Genomic DNA, 20,972 nt, shown 5'->3' on the forward strand with positions numbered 1-20,972 from the left:
ATGGCAAAGTTCCTGATAGATCCAAGAGAAGTTCTTCAAGCCAGCGACAAAAAATTCAGCCATTAGGTTGATGAAGTCAGGGCGGCTCCAAAACGGAAGGATACAGAAAGAGAAAGTGTTTCCAGCTGATGAGGAATTTTTACCGTTTTAAAAGAGACTGCCTATAAAAAACTTAAAGTTAATTTAAATTTGAGAACAGAAGAAATAAGCGGCAGAATTAAGCTTTGAATGGTTTTGGACAGTGGGTTATCATACTTTTAAAATGCTATGTTCATGGATGGAATTTATGCAAGCCTTTTAAAACGAATGGATTAAGTTTTCTTCTTCTATTTTTTTTCTTTTATTATTATTCTTTACAACCTATGGACTAAAATTCTTCTTCATTACTGTGGGTGTTTTTCCTTCTTCTCTAACTCACTCAAGAATGTGACTTTTTTTTAACTTGGAATATAAAAAAGATACAAATGGTAACAAAGAAAATTGCAACAACAGAGGGAAAGAAAAACACTGCTACTCGGAGGCTGGAGGTTTGTGTATTGGAAACAAAACACTTTTACTTTCCTAACTGATTATTCTGGCTTGGCACTTCAAGGTCTCACTGTTTGTTTATAGAGAGTGATAAGAAGAAAAGCATACATATGTTCCTTTGAAGTATATCTTTAACCAGAGAAAAATGAAAATAAGACCTTATTGTGAATTTATGCTTAATCTTGTAAAAACCTTCCAAGCCAGAGCAGCAGTGTTTGTCAGCTGGAGATAATGGCACAATTTCAATAGCAGAAAGAAACTCTAAGCCTTCAAAAGATATTGTTAGAAATTCAGAAATTATCAAATACATTTGAGAGAATGGAGAAGAAGTTGGAAAACCTAGAGCATCTAACATATGATGAAGAAGTTGGAGATGTTTATCAAGTGGAAAAAGTGGAGGTTAGACTCCTAAAAACCAGAGGAAAATGACCATAAAGAATCTAAATTCGCTGATATCTATGGTGATTGGTTTGTGTCTGGAAATGGAAAGAGTGGAACACTGAAAAAGGAATTAAATGGAGGGGAACTCTACCCCAGATGGTAAGATACCGAAGAAGAAAAAACCAAAGAATTTATGGATTTAAAGAGAGAAATTTTATTAGCAACATCATTGATAACACTACTGAAAATTAAAGATAAGTTGATTAAGAAAATAGAAGAAGGGCATCAAAATTACATGAGAGACTCAATAAGCAATGAGTTGCTAAGAGGAGTCCAGACAAATTTGATCAAGGAGATGATTAGAGGACTGATACCACAAATGGCAGAAGACATGAGACTGTTTTGCTACTGGAAAGATATAGGTTGATAGATGGAAGTGTATAATTTAAAACTAGTTAAACTTAGGGAAGTTTAGTGACAATAGATATAATCAAATAAATAATTGATAATGATAATAATGTATACATATGTATTGTTATGATAAGTAATAATTGGATATGAATACCGAATGGTACCCATGAAAGGAAGATTAGAAATCTTTTTGGTTATATATAAAGGCTAATAAAAAGAACTAAGTTAAATTTAGTTAAGTTTTGATTATTAGGGGGAAAAATGTTATGATACAGGATACAGTCAAATAAAGGAAGGATAATGATAACAACATGTATGTATGTATGTATGTATGTATGTATGTATGTATGTATGTATAAGGAAACTGGATGTAAATTGTAAACTGATTTGGAAAGGAGGATTAGAAACTTTTGTTACTAAATATTATGGATGTTTAGCTAGAATAGACCATAAGGATTCAGTGTTATTGGAGGATTTTAGAAATAGGAAATGAAATGCCAGTATGGTTATGTTTTAAATCTTGGTATATTTTATGATGAAAGATGTTTAAACAATTATAGTTAAATGAAAATGGAGGTGTGATGATGGTAATATGTATAAATATCTGAGTTAAATACTTGAGTTATGAATTATGGTTGATGACTGTGGAAGAGATGCACGAAAGTCTTTTGTAACCAACTAATACACTTTCTACAGTATGTAAAGAAGGATTCTTTGTGTTGTGTTTGTTTTGAAAATTGAAAATAAAAAAATTAATATACAAAAAAAAAAGTTCAAATTGGCCAAATTTGACAATTATTGTCACAATGAACTGCATATTCCAAAAGACTTCAGGTCTTTCTGTCCATTGACACAGTTCAGATGATGTTGCAATGGAAGGACATTTCTTTACCTGGTAACAGAAACGTCTTTCATGTAGCAATGCTTGCTTTCATCAGAAGCTGTTATCCTTTCCCCTTTTAAATTTGGGTTCTAAACTCTGTAGTCTCCATTTCTGTAACACCGGAAAACATGTATCTCCTTTACAGTAACATATTTTAAACCCTGCTTTTAAGTGTAGCAACATGCCTTGTCCTTAGCCAAAACATGACTTTGTCCAAAGGTGCCTTAATGCTGATTGGCAGGAACTTTCCAAGAATAAAGACAAGCGACATTGTGAATGCTTCTTGAAGTTCCCAGGAAACTGAACCTGGGATTCTCTGCATAAAGTAAAGGTAAAGGTTCCCCTCGCACATATGTACTAGTCGTTGCCGAATCTAGGGGGCGGTGCTCATCTCCGTTTCAAAGCCGAAGAGCCAGCACTGTCTCTGAAGACATCTCCATGGTCATGTGGCTGACATAACTAAACACTAAAGGCACATGCAACACTGTTACCTTCCCACCAAGGTGGTTCCTATTTTTCTACTCGAATTTTTTACATATTTTCGAACTGCTAGGTTGGCATAAGCTGGGACAAGTAACGGGAACTCACTCCATAATGCAGCACTAGGGATTCGAACAGTTGAACTGCCGACCTTTCTGATCAACAAGCTGAGCGTCTTAGTCCCTGAGCCACCATGCCCCTTGGTTCTCTACATGCGAAGTATTTAGTTCTGCCATTGAACGTAACTTTTCATAATACTGTAGAAACAGCGTTGTGTACCACTGGCATCGGTTATAGTTACTGCGGGGTTGTTGTGTTTTTTGCTTTTAGCTAAAACCCAAACCCAAAACATGACAGCTGTAGTCAGCCTCTCCATGACATATAGTTGACATGTTTACTTGGTAGCTTTAATTTTGAGATGTGTGACAAAAGAATTTTAAAAGGATGATTTGAAGAGTAACATAAAAAATATGAATGAATGTGTAAATAATGAATTCAGCTTCCATTTAATTTCATTCCCTGTCGTTACCTTGATGTAAGATGGGGGGCCTATACATTTCATAAATAAATAAATAATTTGGCGTAGTGGTTAAGGCATTAGCTAAAAACTGGGAGACTGTGAATTCTAGTCCCACAAAGCCAGCTGGGGAATCTTGGCCAGACACACACTCTCTCTTTCTCTTAGCCCTGGGAAGAAGGCAATGGCAAGCCACTTCTGCAATCTTGCCAAGAAAAGTGAAGGGACTTGTCCAGAGTCAAGTCTAATTTAAAGGCAAACATACAAACATAATTGGGAAAAGGTGGATTATACCAGCTGTAAGGGAGACAATCTTGCAGTTAAACATTATACCAATCCTCTGGTAGCCAATTTTTTTCCCCTTGTCAAAAGCGTTTTGAAACAACAACAAAAATAGATCTAGAATGCCTCCTCAGTAAAATATAGTAAAACATGGCTGGCACAGGGTAGACAAATTGTAGAGGGTCAATGTTTATACGATCTGTTGATAAAGGTGATGACACAGACACACACAACTAAATTGGAAATTGCAATCCTATTGAATAGGAAATTGCAATCCTATTCATTGTCAGTTGGCAGTTAGCCCCACTGTTATCAACATCTTTTCCAATATTATCCTCCCCAAACTGCTTTACAAGCGCAATTCTCAAACAGGGAGAATACAACAGATCAAGTCTCCAAGCACGTATAAAATAGCTATTTGGAAACTTACAATAAAGTTCTCTGCATTTATTTTAAAAAGCCATAAGAGGGAAAATGAATGAAATGTACAGATAAATTTTATTCAGCAGTCTGAAAATATTCACGTGGTATTTTAATATTTTTTCTGACTTCCAATACCAATGTTTGCTATGATCGTGATTACAATCTGAATTCAAAACATATTGCAAACTTATATGCTTCTTACTTTATTGCCATATTTAAAAATATATTTACTTTCAATGTTTGATCATTTAAAAAACCAGGCCTGCATCTTATACAGGTTAGATGCCTAATATATTTTTCTACGTGCAAGGATGAAGGATGTAACTGTAAGACTGTTTGGCTCAAGGGCATATTGGCTTAAGGTCAAGAGTATCTTATTCTTTCCCTTCACACAAGCTTTTGGTTTAAAAGAAAGTTGCCAAACCCATAGCTATATTTATAACTTAGCAACTCAACACTAAATAGGAAGTTCTCTTTCATTTTGTTGGCAACTCTGACTATCACGTGGCATAAGCAATCCAATTGGAGAGTACCTTTGAACAAATTTAGTCTAGCAAATCCAAGATAGCCTTGGTTTTAGTTAAAAATACCTCTTCTGGTATTTAATTGTGTGGGATAATAAAAAGCAGTCAGTATTCCCAAGTTCTATTTATGCCTTGGTTAGGCACTCAGAGATGGATGATTTTAGAATTATTATTCAAAATGATCCAAACTGGCCAATAAGACATGTATGCAGTGGTGGATTAAGGCTCACTGGAGTGCAAAGCACTGACAAATCTTGGTGCCCCCCTCCTTTGTACATATGTTACAACTTTTCATTGGTTTTTTTTTCTTTCTCAACTTTGTGGCGTCTCCTTGGGCCTGGTGCCCTAAGCACGTGCTTAGTCTGTTTAATGGTTAATACACCACTGCATGTATGTATCTGACCTAAGATTTCCTTCCCCTCTTATTTCCACCTTCTTGCTGTACGGTAATCTGTTGAAGTAATGAAGAAATTGATGGATTCACAATTAGAAAATAAGTATGTTCACTTTATAATTACTACAGCAAATCTCCAAATCTCCAAAATCTCCAATTTCTGGTTCTTTGTTGCAAGCAGACTATTTTTAGATGCAACAGGAAAATGCAAGTGCATTAAAATTCTAATTTAACAAAGAATGTGTATCCTCTCAACTTCAACAGCAGTATCATCGTATTAGTCTCGAACATGGCAGCAGGAAAAGACACATGGGCCTCTGTTCCTCATGAAAAAGTGGTAAACAAAGAACTTTTGATATTTAAGAGAGAGAAAGAAGATTCTCCAAAATAGAAGCACTGTTAAATTATGGCACTGTGGCAGACATCTCAACCTTATAATGACCTCTCATCTTGTTCTGCCCTACAGCAAAACCTTTATTACTCCATATTTAAGACAGAAGGAATGCACATCCGCAGTGAAGTCTAAATTCAAATTTGTCACCAAAAGGAATCAGAGTTCTGTACACAATTATATTTTTATTTGCCAATACTCATCTATAGCAATTTAAAAAAAATCTTTCATTATACTTCCAAGCAATATATTACAATATATATATATATATATTGAAAAAAAAGCAGCCACATTTTCTAACCATTTAATCAAGTTTCTTTCTGGCAAAATAAGTGATATTTGTGGGAGCTTTGCATTTAAGAAACACTTATTTCACAGGAATTGAAATTGTTCTAAAACTATGAGTGGGTGTTGGGATGGAAATAGCTTTGCTTTAAGAAGCCAGAAGAGGGCACTCATTAGTAGTCAATCAATTTCCATTCAAAATCTTATAATGGAAACAAAGTCAGGAATCTTGAATAGATGTTCCCAAAATGAAACAGGATTGGAGTAATTGGAATTCCAGAATCAAGATAAGTAACATTTTCCATGTTTTATAATAGTGGGAGGCACTAATAAGGAAAATTGTAGATTGCTGTAATCTATATTTTTATGGCCACAGAAATAAACCCATTTTAATGCAGCTTGCTAAAGTCTATAAACTATAACTAATTTTATTTAGTCAAGCCCAAAACAACAGTCGCCGTACTTAAGATTTTCCTTTAAAAAAGTCAAATGTGGGAGCAATTATATCAGTAGACAGAGAAAATTTTCTTTCACTTAAATGAGAGTCTGAATCTTGGTAATAAACGAAAACATTTTAATAACATAATTTAGTCAGTGATATTGTGACAAATCACTGCTAAAATCCTTTTCCTTGGTAGGAAGGGAAGGTGAGAAACATTTGGGACTGTTTGCATAATATGAAAAATGGCACTAAAAAAAATTAGCAGTAATATCCTGTTTCCCGAAAATAAGCCCTCCCTGAAAATATTGCAACACAGAAGCAGGCATGAGGTGATCATGCTCGCCATCTCCTGCACCTCAAAAATAATAAGAACTCTTTGAAAATAAAGCCAAGCACTTATTTCGGGGGTCAAAAGAAAACAAAACTTATTTTCAGGGAAACATGGTATGTAGTTTAGATATACCTTTCTTTGTTTAGGCAGATGACTTATATATTCTTTTGGGTTATGTGTGTACCTTTTGTTCTCTAAGGTTATATTTTTCTTAAGAAACATTTATGTATATTAAATACTGTTTTTGAACATTTGACTTAGGTTGCCAGAAAGCCAAGATAGGATAAAAGTATAAAGTAAAACCATTATGCCCTTGTATAAAGTGGAAAGCAAACAATCCACTTGTTAAAAATGTCTGAAGCATTTTCTGGAATAACACCAAAAACTTCTACACATTGACATAAATACTTGCATGTGACAATTTCCAAGAAAAGTTTTGAATCATCTCTTTCATTTATCTGTTGAACATCCTTATAAGAATCTGCATAACTACACATAAAAATATTTCCTTTAAAAAAAGACTGCCTAAATATAAGGAAATTGGGAAATCTCAACATTGAGAAGGTGTTTGTTGATAGGATTTTCAAGGAATAACCTAATTCTGGTTTTAATAACATTATATAGAGTTATTTTAGGACTGGCCTCATGCTAACTCTCTGTTGTGGAGTCTGTAACCATTTTAATAAGGTACATAAAACATCCTTCTGTTTACCTGCACTGGTGCCTGCACCGGTTGTGAGGTCCCCACCCATCAGGCCACCTAGGAGAGGACAAATAAAATAGTCAAACTGAGAGAGGAGCTGAAGAAACCACAAAGGTCAAGCAGCAATTACAGTTTATTCCTTAAAGTAATGTGAGCCCTAGAGGAGTTTGCACCACCAGAATTTTCATAAAGATCAGGCTGTTTAAGCCACCCGGACTCCTGTCTATGTACAAAACTATCTAATTCCTCCTTCAAAGCAAAAACATTATTTAGTGGCTTCAATGAGTAATTGTTCAGTACATTATTGACTGAATTTATAATGGACAAACTAATATAATACATTGTCAACTAATGAAATATTGTAATAATTGTAAACTTATGTGATTGCAATGTATACAACCATTAATATTTCACAGATTTTTCCTATCCCCTTTTCCAACTTTGTGACCTTCAAATGTGTTGGAAAGACTTGTCCCTTCCACCCTGATTGGAAATTCTGAGAACTACAGAAACATGGGTAAGTGGTTGGAGGAAAAGTAGCTTAATTTCTACTTAGAAGGAATTTCTCACCTCAGCCACTGTGTTACGTTAACACAGCATTTGGCCAATAAAGTTATTTAGATTCTCTTGAATTTTGATGCCACGTGGGCAAGGTCTATAAAAGCCTTCTTTGGTTTGGCACCAACCTACCGTCAGGGCCATGTTCATCTATTAGAATCAGCTTGTCCTATTCAATCTTTCGGGAAAAGCACCAGGTAATTCCCTACTTTGGGGAGTTGAGGGTAGATAAAGTGCAGGAGACACCTCCAACTAGAACCTAGATGGAGTTCCTCCACAGGACATTTGGGACTGTTTTGGGATTGGAACATTTGCAACTGTTTTGGGTTGTTAGGTTTCAGGCTTTATACAATGTTAATTGGACCACAAATGTTTTAATAATTTTTGCTTTCTGCAAAGCTGTCAAGAGTTCTGTGGGATTGAGGTGGGATATAAATGTAACACATAAATAAATACAGCCATGAGATGTATGTGTGTCTCAGTGTATAATAATAAAGCACATTATTTCAGAAGCTGCATTTGGTCACTTGACTCCATCATTCAAATGATCTATAGTATCTTTAGTTCTGTTTCCAATTTCCTTCCCTAGCTTTTAATATTATTATATAAAAGTAGGTAATTTGTATTTTAAGACTAGAGCAAAAACTTATGACCTCATTTTCTAAGACAGTTTTAACTGACATTTAACAAAAGAGAAAATGGATTAATTAAGATCAGAAAATCAGAAGATGTGGCCTACTGGGGGTCTTTCTGCTACTTTCCTCCTGAACATGTATACTTTTCAATTGAGCTTGCATAATAGTGTCCTGGAGATTAAATCCACTAATTTTTATGTTTCAAATATAGTCTTCTGTTCTGACCCCCCTTCCTCCGCTGCCCACACAGCACACACACTCCGGAACAGTACAAGGGAACAAGGTTTATTACACCAACAGACAAGAGGTTTTGTGGCAGCAAGCCACCAAGACAGAACTCACAAAGACAGAACACACAAAAGCAGCAATCCAGCTTGCCAGGATCCCAGACTAGAGTTGCTGTCAAAAGTCCTTTGTTGATTGCTACGCAGAGCCTCTCCAGAGTCAACCCTTTTATAACCTAAAAAGGGCGTCTCCCAAACAGCACCTGAGAGCTCTTTACTGCCTATAATTATGCCCACGCTCCTTGCGTTTGTGGGCGTGCCGGAAACGGGCATCTAGAAATGCCCTACTAAGTCCTGAGTCACTATCCTCTCCGCTGCTCCAAGGCAGGGCATCGGGAGTCCTCCTCCTCTCGCTCTCACCGCTGCTCCATGCCTCTGGCGCCACCTGGTGGCCGACCAGACTCTCGGATTCCTGCTCAGCCTCCGAGTCCTGTCCAGGATCGCACATCTCCTCTGGAGCTGACTCGTATGGAGTATCACTCTCGGAGTCTGGTGACAGCGGCACCGGCTGGGCCACAACAGTCTTCTTATGTTACCTACTTCTGGTTTCTACAGTATTTAGAGCAGGGGTGTCCAAACTTGGGAACTTTAAGACTTGTGGACTTCAACTCCCAGAATTTCCCAGCCAGCCATGCTGGCTGGGGAATTCTGTGAGTTGAAGTCCACAAGTCTTAAAGTTCCCAAGTTTGGACACCCCTGATTTAGAGTCTTTAAAACATATTTTATTTAGTTGTAAATAGTAAGGCTGGATTACCTTTGGAAAGCCCAGCATTTTAGGATAAGGGGATATTATCACTTTAAAAGCAATGAGAGAGAAGAGAATCTTATAAGAATTTTGCCAAAATGATTCTGGGTATGGATTGTGAGGTCAATCTCTCCACAACTGGAAAACCCATGCCAGGATACATCTTAGCCCCCAATGAAATCCACATGCACATACATTCAGAGAATAAACATATGCCACACAAAGCAATCCTACTCTGCAAAAGTGATCAGAAGATATGTGTCTACCAAGAATCTGGTGCTGCTATACATATATTAGGCTTGCTCAATTTTTGAAAAGGCTGGACAAGAATCCATGGTAGATCCGTTTTTTTTTCATTTTTCAAAAAATGTGTGACTTTCATATTGGCAAGTAGTCAATAGACTTTTGAAGAACCCTGGCATACTCTTGCTTTGCAAGTAACACTCTGTAGATATAGAAATGTTGCGTGTGAAGCAAAGTTATGGAACTGGGCAAAACTTACCTGTGTTACCTGCACTTGGTGGTCTATGTGTCACCCCAGGAGACATGCTATTCCGCTGTAAGGAAGGGTGGGCCAGAGGCAAAAGGTTGGGGTTACCCAATGAGCTAACTGGGTTGCTGTATACCAAGCTGTTGTGGTTGGACACTGGGATAGAAACTGGCATCTCAAAGTTAGGTGGTGGAACAGCCTATAGTAACAATGATAAAAAAGGGAAACAAAAGACAAGAGTAATATAGAGGTACAATATATTCATACAATATATTATTTTATACTTGGATCAAATGTTTTATAAATTCTGGTTAGAAAAAAGCAGAAAGGAGTTAGGAACATAAATTGTCATCACTGGCAAAAAATCATCCTTCGCAATGGATGAATTTTAAAATTGGTAATGAATATGTCTTCTCTACCCTGTCTTGCTACAATTTCCACATTTCCCTTGTATTAAAGGGTGCCTGATTGGGTGTTTTCTGCTCCACCTATTTTTCACAACCCTTGTTTCATTCAGGTTTCTTCCACTCATTGAAATCAATATTATTTAGTAGTGGCATTCTAATATGATGTTATAGATAAATAGAGTTTATAGATATATGATTATGAATTGTAAATTATTCAGTGGAAAGCAAACTGGCTGAGCATTGGTTTCTTCACAAAATGGATAATCTCAGTTTTTATGAATATATCAGTACTAGGACCAATAGTGTTTATCTTATAAACTGAAATAAATAGACGTGACTTGGTAGCTAATTCCCTGAATGGATTTCTGTTTACACAGTGCTCAAATTCATAGAAAGAAGAATCTGATTTTCACTTATCCTTCAACTCTCTCATTAATTCCTATTCTTCCTTTTCCTGAAAAAAAAAACTGGTTTAAAAAGTTACAGAGTTTGCCAAAAGTTTAGGACGGGTGGTCTGCAGAGAATGTGTGTCAAAAAGTCAATTTGACAGCCACAACTGTGTGACTGAAGCCCTGCTCTGACTTTTTCATCCCTTCCCACTACAAATCACCCTAGTTAGGGTGTTGCACAGGAGGAGGTATATTACTTATTACCTCTTGACCTTTCTGGGTCAAAAACCTTTCTGCAAACACTAAAAAACAACAACACCCGACTAGAACCATTGCTTCTGTGCATTTTGCAAATGTTTGCAATTTGTCATTATTAATGATGAATGAAATAAAAAAAAATACCACGTTTTTTTATTTGGTAAATCAGAACACTTAATCAGACGGCATGTTATTATATTTGGATTTTGAATATTTCTTAATATAGGGACAAGCAACCCTACTGAAACACTTACTATGAAATACATTGTGCAGCTTGCAATCCAGTAGCATGATGAAATTGTGGGATGAGATTGACCTCTGACATACCTTCTAGTTATTTAATTTTTAAATAAAAGCACCATTCTGAAAAGCCACTAAAATTATAATTTCTTTAGTAATATTTCATAGCATTCTTTAGGTTCTTTTGGCCTTTAGTTGTTTAATAATATTCGTTCACAATTAACTCCTTACTTTCTTCTGTGCTCCTTAGTATAAAGTAACTAAATGGAAATGAACATCAACAAAGAAAGAAGAAAATGAATGAAGAGGCTTAATACCCCCCAGCCTTTGCGATGCTATTTTTCAGCCTTTACATTACCCCATACAAGATTAGGAGCAGAGCAAGGACTTTTCAAATAAAATATATTTACAATATATTATCAGCCTCTAAAAAAAGTAAATTACTGAAAACTCTCCAGAGTTTGTGAAATCTAAGATAACAAAAATTAGAAACTCTTAGTAACAACCAACAATGCAAATCACTTACTGATAATGCTTTAATCACAGAGAAAATAATTTCTCATGAATTGTTTCCACATGTATTTTATAGAAACTAGCCTAACCATTTCTTTTAATCAGGTGCTACCAGATCAGCGGTCAATAGAGGTGATAGGTAGTTGACCCTAGGTCAATAGTATCTTTTCAATTGAAGACACTCAGATTACAATTTAAGACATTAAACAAAATCCTACTATGTTCCATCTCTATTTTTAAAAAACAACACTATTACACTACAGTATTTGATCTGGAACAAAGCCTAAGGGAAGCATCATGTGCAAACTACTTGACACCGTCTCTTCATGCAGAAGCTATAATTTTTGGAATTTGCTTGCAACTTCTTGACTTCTGGTAATGTCAGGTAAACTATCAAACTGAACATGTTAACTCCAACTTACAGTACATGCTAACATGATAATATTATAGGGAAAATAACTGCTTCTATAAGCATATACCATGGTCCACTGATAGTAAGATAAAAAAGCCAATCAAAGGAATCTGTGACCACGTGGCACTTTCCATTCTTTAGTACATATGAAGAATCCATTATGCTTTCGGCTGACAAATGCATTTTTGCAATTGTAGTACAATACAGAAAATAGGCATTCATAGTAACTAGTTGCAGGTATGGCTTTTACTCTCCTGTACATATCTCCTTTTTTAATATACACCACACAGTTCTTGAACAGTATACTTTCATGATCAGGATAATACTAAGCAGTAACTCTGAGTCTTCTTCATCAGAAATTATTTTCATTTCAGTTTTACGGATTGATTTTACTATGATTTGCCTATTTTAAAGTATTATCTACTTTATATTGATCATTATTGACATTGCATTTTATTATTGTTTCTGAGCTATACATTTATAGCCCAGAATGTTACATCCTAATTTTGGAACAGAGAGACAAGTCCTTATTGAGTGCGGGATCTTTTTTGAAAATTACAAAAAGCAAGCTAGATTAAAAAAAACATCTATAGGATTTTTACTCTAATTGGTACTTAGTTGAACTCTTGTGCATTTGCAAAAAAGAAAAAGCTGCTTCAATATTTTTGTAAAGACTATTCCATAGAGATGAAAGTGAAAACAGTGTATACAAAAAGTCATAAACCTGTTAAAAACCATCTCTAATTTTGAAGGAAAGTTTGAGACAGTTCAAGGGTCCTGCACATTCTTTGCTGTAGCTCTTTTTAGAATGTCTGAAGATAATCTAAATATATTGAGAATCGTTGTGTGGCAAAGGGAGTTGTTTAAAAGCCTATCTTGACTTTTCTTTAGCCCAAATTGGAAAACAAAATTTAAAAACACTTTTGCGCTCTTGATGTATGTCTACTTGAGGATGTTTTTCAACACATATACTACAGCAAAGGAAGAAGCATGAATTATGATGAAGGCTTAGTTTCTTAGGAAACATGTGAACCATATAATTTGAAATATCATACAATTATGTATCCAAGTATAGAAACACAATGGGTGAAATTCACTCTTTAAAGCTCAGAGCCCAAATGTTGGGGTTATGTAACAGGAACTTTTGGGAACTTGTGAGTAGAAATAGAATCTATTATGAAGGGAGTTTCAAGACTCCCCTTCCTGCACAACTTATTGGCACTCTTTGGGTCCTGCTGAAGCAGCACAAAATCTTTAAAAACTTTCAGCCATATCCTCCATGTGGAAAACTTTAGCATACAAAGGTACAAATCTAAGCAATCAAATGGTGGAGAAATGCCCATTTAGGGGCTCAGAAAAAAAGAGCTACATGTGGGTAACAGCACACAGTGCATCTTTCTGAAGTCCAACTATAACTACCGGTATATTTTGGGCTAGGTTCCAGGCCATAAGGTTGGAAGAGATTTTTAGAGATTAATTTTTTAGCTAGCGGAGGATCTGCTAAAACATCTTTGACAGATCACCATTAAATCTTTTTTTGAAGACTTCTAACAAAGGAGAACTCACCAGGTGGTAGCCTGTTTCATTATAAAAGTCTCCAGGTTTAATAGTTGCTGTATTGTGTTCATTGCTTTCTGATTTCATTGTGATGCCTAGTTAACTTAATCTTGGCCCTACCCTGTTTCCTCAAAAATAAGACCTCCTCGAATAATAAACCCAATTAGGCTTTTGAACACATGCGCTAAAATAATCCCTCTTCTGAAAATAACCCCTCCCCAAAAATATTGCAACACAGCAGTAGCCATGACATGACCACGTTCGCCTCCTCCTGCATCTTAAAAATAATAAGACCTCCCTGAAAATAACCCTAAGTGTTTATTTCAGGGATCAAAAGAAAATAAGACCCTGCCTTATTTTGGGGAAAACATGGTGCCTAGCTACAACTGCAATAGGGATTGAATGATTCTGAACAGCATAGGATAATGCCATTAGAAGGATTCCTTTCTTATAAAAATTAGGGGTAAGTAGGCTTGGACTGTAGTTCTAAGTAGATTTGTGTATACATACTATAATGCCTTGTTATTGCTGTTGTTTTTGAAGTAGACTCAGTAAGCTTAAAACAAATTGTAGTTTGAAAAAAGCTGTAATTTATGTCATGCAAAATATTGACAGCTGTCTCCACATGTATTTCTACCAGTGTCTGTAACAATTCAATTTCCAATTTGTTTCAAGCAAATTTTGAAGCAAATTGTTCTGACAGAAAGCCTAAAAGTTTCGAGACATCTACAGGGCTATCTGTTCTCATTCTCTCTCTCCTTTAGGATCAGCATAGAATATAATAGTTTCATAACTGTTTAACCTACTGTATATACAGAGAAATTATGAAACTATTCCCCTGAAAGGCTAATAAATTTATTTTAATTAATAATAAATAAATGAGTTGCACAGGAGATATTGTGAATTATTTCCTACATTTCAAAACATTCTGCATTTAATGCTTTATACTTTTGCAAGCTAAAATGACTAAAATTGGGACAATATAAATATTGCTTCTGGATCTGGCAAGGTATCTCTACAGATTGGTTGCAAATAGCATATAGCAGATAATTAATTTCACAGAAAACTGTTATAGTATTGTTATAGTAGAGAACACTAAATTTGCCCATGAATAACTGCAATTTGTTGTGGCATATCAGAATTGTGGCAATTCTGAATACTACTTTTCACATTATATAAACATATAAACAAGCTGACATTAAAAAACAAACAGTTTCCTGAAAGCAAAGAGAAAAACCAGGCAGCTCTCTAGAAAATTTCATCCGGAGAATCTTTTGAGGCTGATTATATCAGTGGAATACTCTTTTTTAATAGTGTTTTGCTCTACAAAAACAGATATGGTCCTTTAGCCAATGTAGTGTTGCTGTAACTGTCAAACTGCCAGAGAAAGATAGTTTATTCAATTTGCAGCAATCACGGAACCACATAAGAGATCAACTGTGAATTTCTAGAGTAGTTATGCTTTTAAAAAAATTATTCAAATACTGATAATTTTGGGAAATACATTTCCAAAATATATTCAAATAATTTATTCCAAAATTATATGCACTAGTGAACTTACGATCTAATTTTGACTTAATGTGATGTTGAAAATGCTTTTGGACAAATTGACTTCTATACTTGCTTATAGTTTGTAGCACATATAGAATAAAATTGCCATAAGATGTTTCCATTAAGACACATTTAAGTACGAAAGAGAGTGAGAACAAGTGAAAAAGAGTAATAGTCTGCTAATAAATAAGAAAGCATGTAAAAGTATGTGTGGAAGGAAAATATGTATTTCATGACCCATTAAGAAAGATGCACAGCAACATTGTTAGCACATTTTAATTCCAAGAATTGGGAATTAAAGTAGACAATATTGAAAATTGAGTTTGGAATTTTCCAGACCTTTTTTATTTTAATCTTTATTAAGGTCTATGAAGCTTTTCATTTTCCTTTTCATTTTATTTCACTGGAGAAGTCAATAATAACACTCCCATGTCCAGATACTCCATCTTTCTTAGTGTCAGCATAAGTTCTCAAATAATGCTTTTCATGTGTTTCAGGAAACACTGGCCAGGCATTAAAAGGGAGGCTGCCTCTGTGGAAACCTGGTCTCCCAAGCAGCCAAACCTAATGGGCAGTGCCCAGCAATCAGTGGAGAGAGGGCATGCCCACAAAAGATGAAAGTGGTCATTATGAGAAGATCATATTCCATCCTTAGCCATGTTATCAAGAAATTTAACAGTGCAACATACCAAATTGTGTCCAAGGCAAGGATTGAGTTAAGAGAAGAGGGAAAATGCTACTATAAAACTGGAATAACTAAAGCAAAATCTAGGTGGTTTCAATTATGGCCTGAAGACAGAGGTAACATTGTGAGGGTTAAGAGTTTCAAAATGTTTTCTGAGAATTTTCATTTCTGCGTGATTTTTCTAGGGAACCTGAAATCTAAAGTTATTCCATTTTAAAAATAACATATTCCTAGTTCTCTAAAGCATAAAGGTAAACATTTCCTCTGTCCAATTCTGTCTGACTCTAGGGGGCAGTGCTCATCTCCCTTTCTTAGCCGAGTTAGCCAGAGTTATCCAAAGACATTTCCGTAGTCGTGTGGCCAGCATGACTGTCACCTTTCCACCAAAGTGGTACCTATTAATCTACTTACATTTGAATGCTTTCAAAAAGCAAATGGTAACTGCAAATGGCTTTTGGGAATCTACCGAAGTTGAGGTAAGACTTTGCTGTGTCATATGCTCCAACTGTCTTCAGAAATGTAATTAAGTGACAAACCTTTGCAAGGCAGACTGCCCCATAAATGGGTTTTTATGAGACATTATAATGGTGTAGCAATGGCAAAACCTTGTATTATTGTATGGCTCCTGGGCGGAAGGATGATTTACTGATTTATATGCCTGATATTTTGGTAAGGCACTCTTAAAAAATATGTCTCCTTGAGAAGATGCTACTCACTTTCCATGAGAAACTTTTCCAAGAGTTTTTCTTAGCGAAGCTGCTGTCAGGCTTGGAAAAACTAGGTCCACGTGTGAAGGTTCAATTAATTGATTTATTGCTAAAAGCCAAGGTACAGGAATCTTCTCTAATGGTCTAATGGCTTGCACCCTTTTTTCACCCCTTCCCCTGGTTCTAGCAGTCCTTCTCCTACAGCTGCTGTCCTAACCAATCAACTTACCTTTGCCTATTTATATATAGAGAAATAGATATTTTTCTGAGAAGCATTGGGTGGCAGCCTCCCATTATTTTTGTTCATTAAAGAAGACCTGGGAAGTTCTATGTGGGGTCCAGAAGAAATTATATTAGCACTAAAAATAGTGTAAATGTGGATTTAATTGCAGGCTTCCTAGTTATGAGACTGGGAGCCCAGCAGGAATCAAGAGAGATGGCTCTTAGCGCATTGGTGCCCAAGGGTTGCTTACTCATGAATTAATGAAACACCAACTTCTTTGGAGGGTTATTAAACAAAGAGTTTTACGAATTCTATAATTTGTAGAAGTCAGCAATGTCCTATTTGAGTTTCCATAGACAAAAGGGCCTATGAATGCTTTGGATGTGCTCCAATGTTCTTCCAAAAGTTCCTTTGGAATTGTGATTTGAAATGTAGCTTAAGAAATAAATGCATAGGGTGTCATGATGTTAATCAGAATTAATGTAAATATACATTAAAATTCAATGACATGCAAGTTTTCCTTTGGCCTATATTTTGGTATGGCTTGTACCCTATCATACAAACTTCAAATAAAAACCTTTAGCTTGAAAAGTTATACCTCTCTGCTATAATAATAAAATAAAACTATAAACGATTTTTGGTGAGAAGACATTGAAAACCTTTCTTACCCAGTGAAGTGTTAAGTCTAAGTCTAGCACAGATTTTTTACATCAGTTCAGAGGTCTAATAATTGTTTCAGTTCTGCATTTTAACACACAGATACGACAATATCAAATGTGGCTTCCTTCATTGGGCTTAATTCTTACATCTTTTATAATAGACTTTAAAACAATTTTCCTCTCGTGCTTTTATGTCAATGGAACATATAAATTTATAAACACAAAAACGCCCACACAGAGCTTTCTATTGGCACGCTGAATGCAGCATTTCTCTATCTTCTTACTGCAGCTCTCTACGATTGTACTTTATTTCTGGTCTGAAGCATTGCTAAGATTGAGACTGCCAGGAATGTATTTTATATGTCTAAAATAAGTTTTGCAAGCCCTGTGTTTCCTATCATTTTACTGTTATCAATAATTAACACCCAATTCAAAAAAGGAAATGCTTCCTTGAAAGTTGTTTGAACCATTGACATAATATGTTTCTGCATGATGTAATGTTGGACATTAATATAGATGGGTTTAAAACTGACACTGGAAAGCATCATAGTAGCAGAACTTCTATAGTAATAACTACCCTTCTACCAAGGTATAAGAAGTTCAGAGCTGCGAACAGGCTTCCTGGCTGGTTACTACAGGGAACAGGTTGCTAAGCTAGTCTTATGTCTTATAGTTCTCCCAACATTATTACAAGAGGAGCTCCATCTGTTTTTCTTTCCATCTTTCACTACATCTGGTTCCTTAATACTGCAATTCCATTTGAGTAGAGGTCTGAGTTTCCCATCACAAGCCTAAGTGAAGGGATTTGAAAAGAAGCAAATCTAAAACAGTAAGATTTCTGTTGAAGAAGAAAGAAGGGTAGGAGATTTCACAAGGCCATTTAATCAGTAAATCCTAATCGAGCAACAGTGTCAGGCTGAAGTTTAGCCAAAATAAAATCACACTCGAAACTTCAAAGCTCTCTTTTCAACATATGGAATTAGGCAAGTGAGAAGACCATGAGTGGGAAAGGAAATATGAGTCTGCATGCATTCAATTAAAAATTGTATACACATGTTAAGCATTTTAGAAAATAGTATTCTTAACATTGGTCCTATTTGAAGATTTTCTGGCCTCTTGAATAAAATATTAAATTCTCCAAAGGTTTGCAGAAGTATGACTTTTATTACAAAGACCAGATCAAGTCTGTCAAGTGTTCTTTAACACAGCTGAAAAATACTGTATACCACCTTATGGATGCTTTTTAAACAATCTAAGAGAAAAAAATTGGCAATAATTTTTAATAGCAAATGTCTCCCATCAGGAAAAAAAAATCTTGCACATATATGCAGCTTCACTTATGTCAGGTATATTTTGTTGTTACTGTTTTGAGATCCAAAGTTCTTTTTTCCAAAAGGTAATTGATCTTTCTTTATTTTTTCCTTTGAAAACGTTTTACTTCCTATCCAAGTAGCTTCTTCAGTTCTGAATTAAAGAACTGGAAAAGCTTCTTGGATAAGAAACAAAATATTTACAAAGGAAAAATAAAGAAAGTCCAGTTACCTTTTGGAAAAAAGCACCTTGGGACAACCATGACCTGGATGATTGAGAATCTCCATAGACCTAGGGTACTGTCTGGAGGGCATTTTTTATTTTGTAAATAGTCACATTCTGCAAAACAGCTTATGACTTTCAGAAGAATGAACTAATTTCTCTGATCACTGCAGATAATAAGAGTTTTGTTTGAAATTAGAAAAGAATATATCAATGTCTATATCTAGACAAGTTATTTCTGTAATAGAAAAGTATCTTTCCTATTGTCTTAATCTCTATTAATTTTATTCTTTAAAGCAATTGTAAATATCACCCACTTTTTATTTTGCAAAGACTATATGCCTTATAACTTGCTCAAATTGTTGAGCATTTCTGCTGAGTGGTGTGTTTGACTAGATAATACTCTTTAAAATTAAGGATCCTTGAGAGATTCCCACCAAAATTAAAATGCTGCAACCATAACTGATACGTGCTATGAATTATCAAACTTATTCAGAACAAAGATGAAAAAAATCCACACATCTTTTACATGGATGTTAACTACCTAGACAAAGAGCAACATAACAGAGGATAAGTGGTCAAAGTGGTAATGCCTATATCTGGCCTGCACACCATGTGGCTTTAGGACCTCATGTAGCCTGTCAAACAACCTTGTGCAGCCTATCCAGATTTTTTCAAAAAGTAATACATTTACAATACCACTGCCACTGACCCAAAAGACATGTTGCCAAGCATATTCAAGTTTTGCTGCCAGTTCCTGTTCTTCTCCTGCTCCTTTAGCTGTGGAACAGCTGATTGGCACTCCAAATATTTACTAGTACTAATCTGAAATAATAGTAATAATACAATATACGATATGCCCAAAGTCTAAAAATCATCCCATTTTCAAAGAGTGTAGATCAGACATGATTTAACTTCCAGGCCCAAATGCCTGGGGAACCGTTTTAGGATTTAATGCCTTATGCCTCCTGATATTCAGGAGAATGCTTCTCCATAGATGCTGTAACAAAAAAGTCACAATTTCTAGATCCTACCCTAATCCCTCAGGTGCCTTGGGAGTCAAACTATTTTCCAAGGCACCTGAGGGTAGAACAAGAAGCAATGGGTGGAAACTAATCAAGGAGAGAAGCAACCTAGAACTGAGGAGAAACTTCCTGACAGTTAGAACAATTAATCAGTGGAACAGCTTGCCTCCAGAAGTTGTGAATGCCCCAACACTAGAAGTTTTTAAGAAGATGTTGGATAGCCATTTGTCCGAAATGGTATAGGGTTAGACTAGAAGACCTCCAAGGTCCCTTCCAACTCTGCTGTTGTAATTTGTAATCCTAATCCTAACTGAAGGAACCATGAATGCATCAATCCTACTTCTGGTGACTGAGAAGAAGCAATCAGATACAGGCAGTCCTGAAATTACCATGAGTCTCTGCCATTGAGGGCTGTATAGGTGACAATCAACACCCTAAATTATACCCAGAAGAGGCCTATGAAGATTTCAGAGCACAGATTTCACATGGTCGTATCACGAAGTATCCAAAACTGCCTATGCTGCAATATTCTGAAACATTGCAGCTTCCAAATACTGTTCAAAAGCAACCCCATATACAACACATTACAGTACAATAGTCCCTGCACTGAAAAAAGTGATATGTGATTGATTTTCACACTTACAACCACTGCAGCATCCCTATGGCCACATGATCACAATTTGGGTGCTTGGGAACTGCCATGTATTTATGACAGTTGCACTGTCTTGGGATCATGAGATCACCATCTGTAACCTTTCCTGCCAGGTTCTGACGAGCAAAATCAATGAACCAGAACCAGATTAATTTAATGACCACATGATTCATTTAACAACTGCAGTGATTCACTTAACAACTTGGGCAAAAAGGCCATAAAACGGGGTAAAACTTACTTAACAACTGTCTTGCTTGGCAATGGAAATTTTGGGCTCAATGGTGGTCACAAGCGGACAACTACCTGTAATTTATTTGGGAAGTGATGAAGGCATGACAAGGAAATCAGTGTAACTATCTACTTAGTCACAGTTGCTATCTGTTCTTTTAACAGGAGTCGTGACACCAGGAGATCTCCCAACTGCCCACCAGCTTGATATATGGAATGCTAACATTTTTGGAGATCTTTGAATTC

General features: G+C 35.8%; 1 protein-coding gene across 9 annotated transcripts in view; it reads right to left on the reverse strand.

The window, feature by feature from the left end:
• MEF2C (myocyte enhancer factor 2C) overlaps window positions 1–20,972 on the reverse strand; it is a 173,197-nt gene that overhangs the window by 24,506 nt on the left and 127,719 nt on the right. For all 9 annotated transcript variants that reach the window (XM_081942908.1, XM_081942909.1, XM_081942906.1 and 6 more), the window contains 2 exons: window positions 9,700–9,886; window positions 6,985–7,032 (listed from right to left, as the gene is read on the reverse strand). In XM_081942908.1, the coding sequence (XP_081799034.1) occupies window positions 6,985–7,032; window positions 9,700–9,886 (235 nt within the window). The remainder of the gene's footprint in view (window positions 1–6,984; window positions 7,033–9,699; window positions 9,887–20,972) is intronic.

The sequence above is a fragment of the Natrix helvetica genome, assembly GCF_964273705.1.
Source record: "Natrix helvetica genome assembly, chromosome: 2".
NCBI lineage: Eukaryota > Metazoa > Chordata > Lepidosauria > Squamata > Natricidae > Natrix > Natrix helvetica.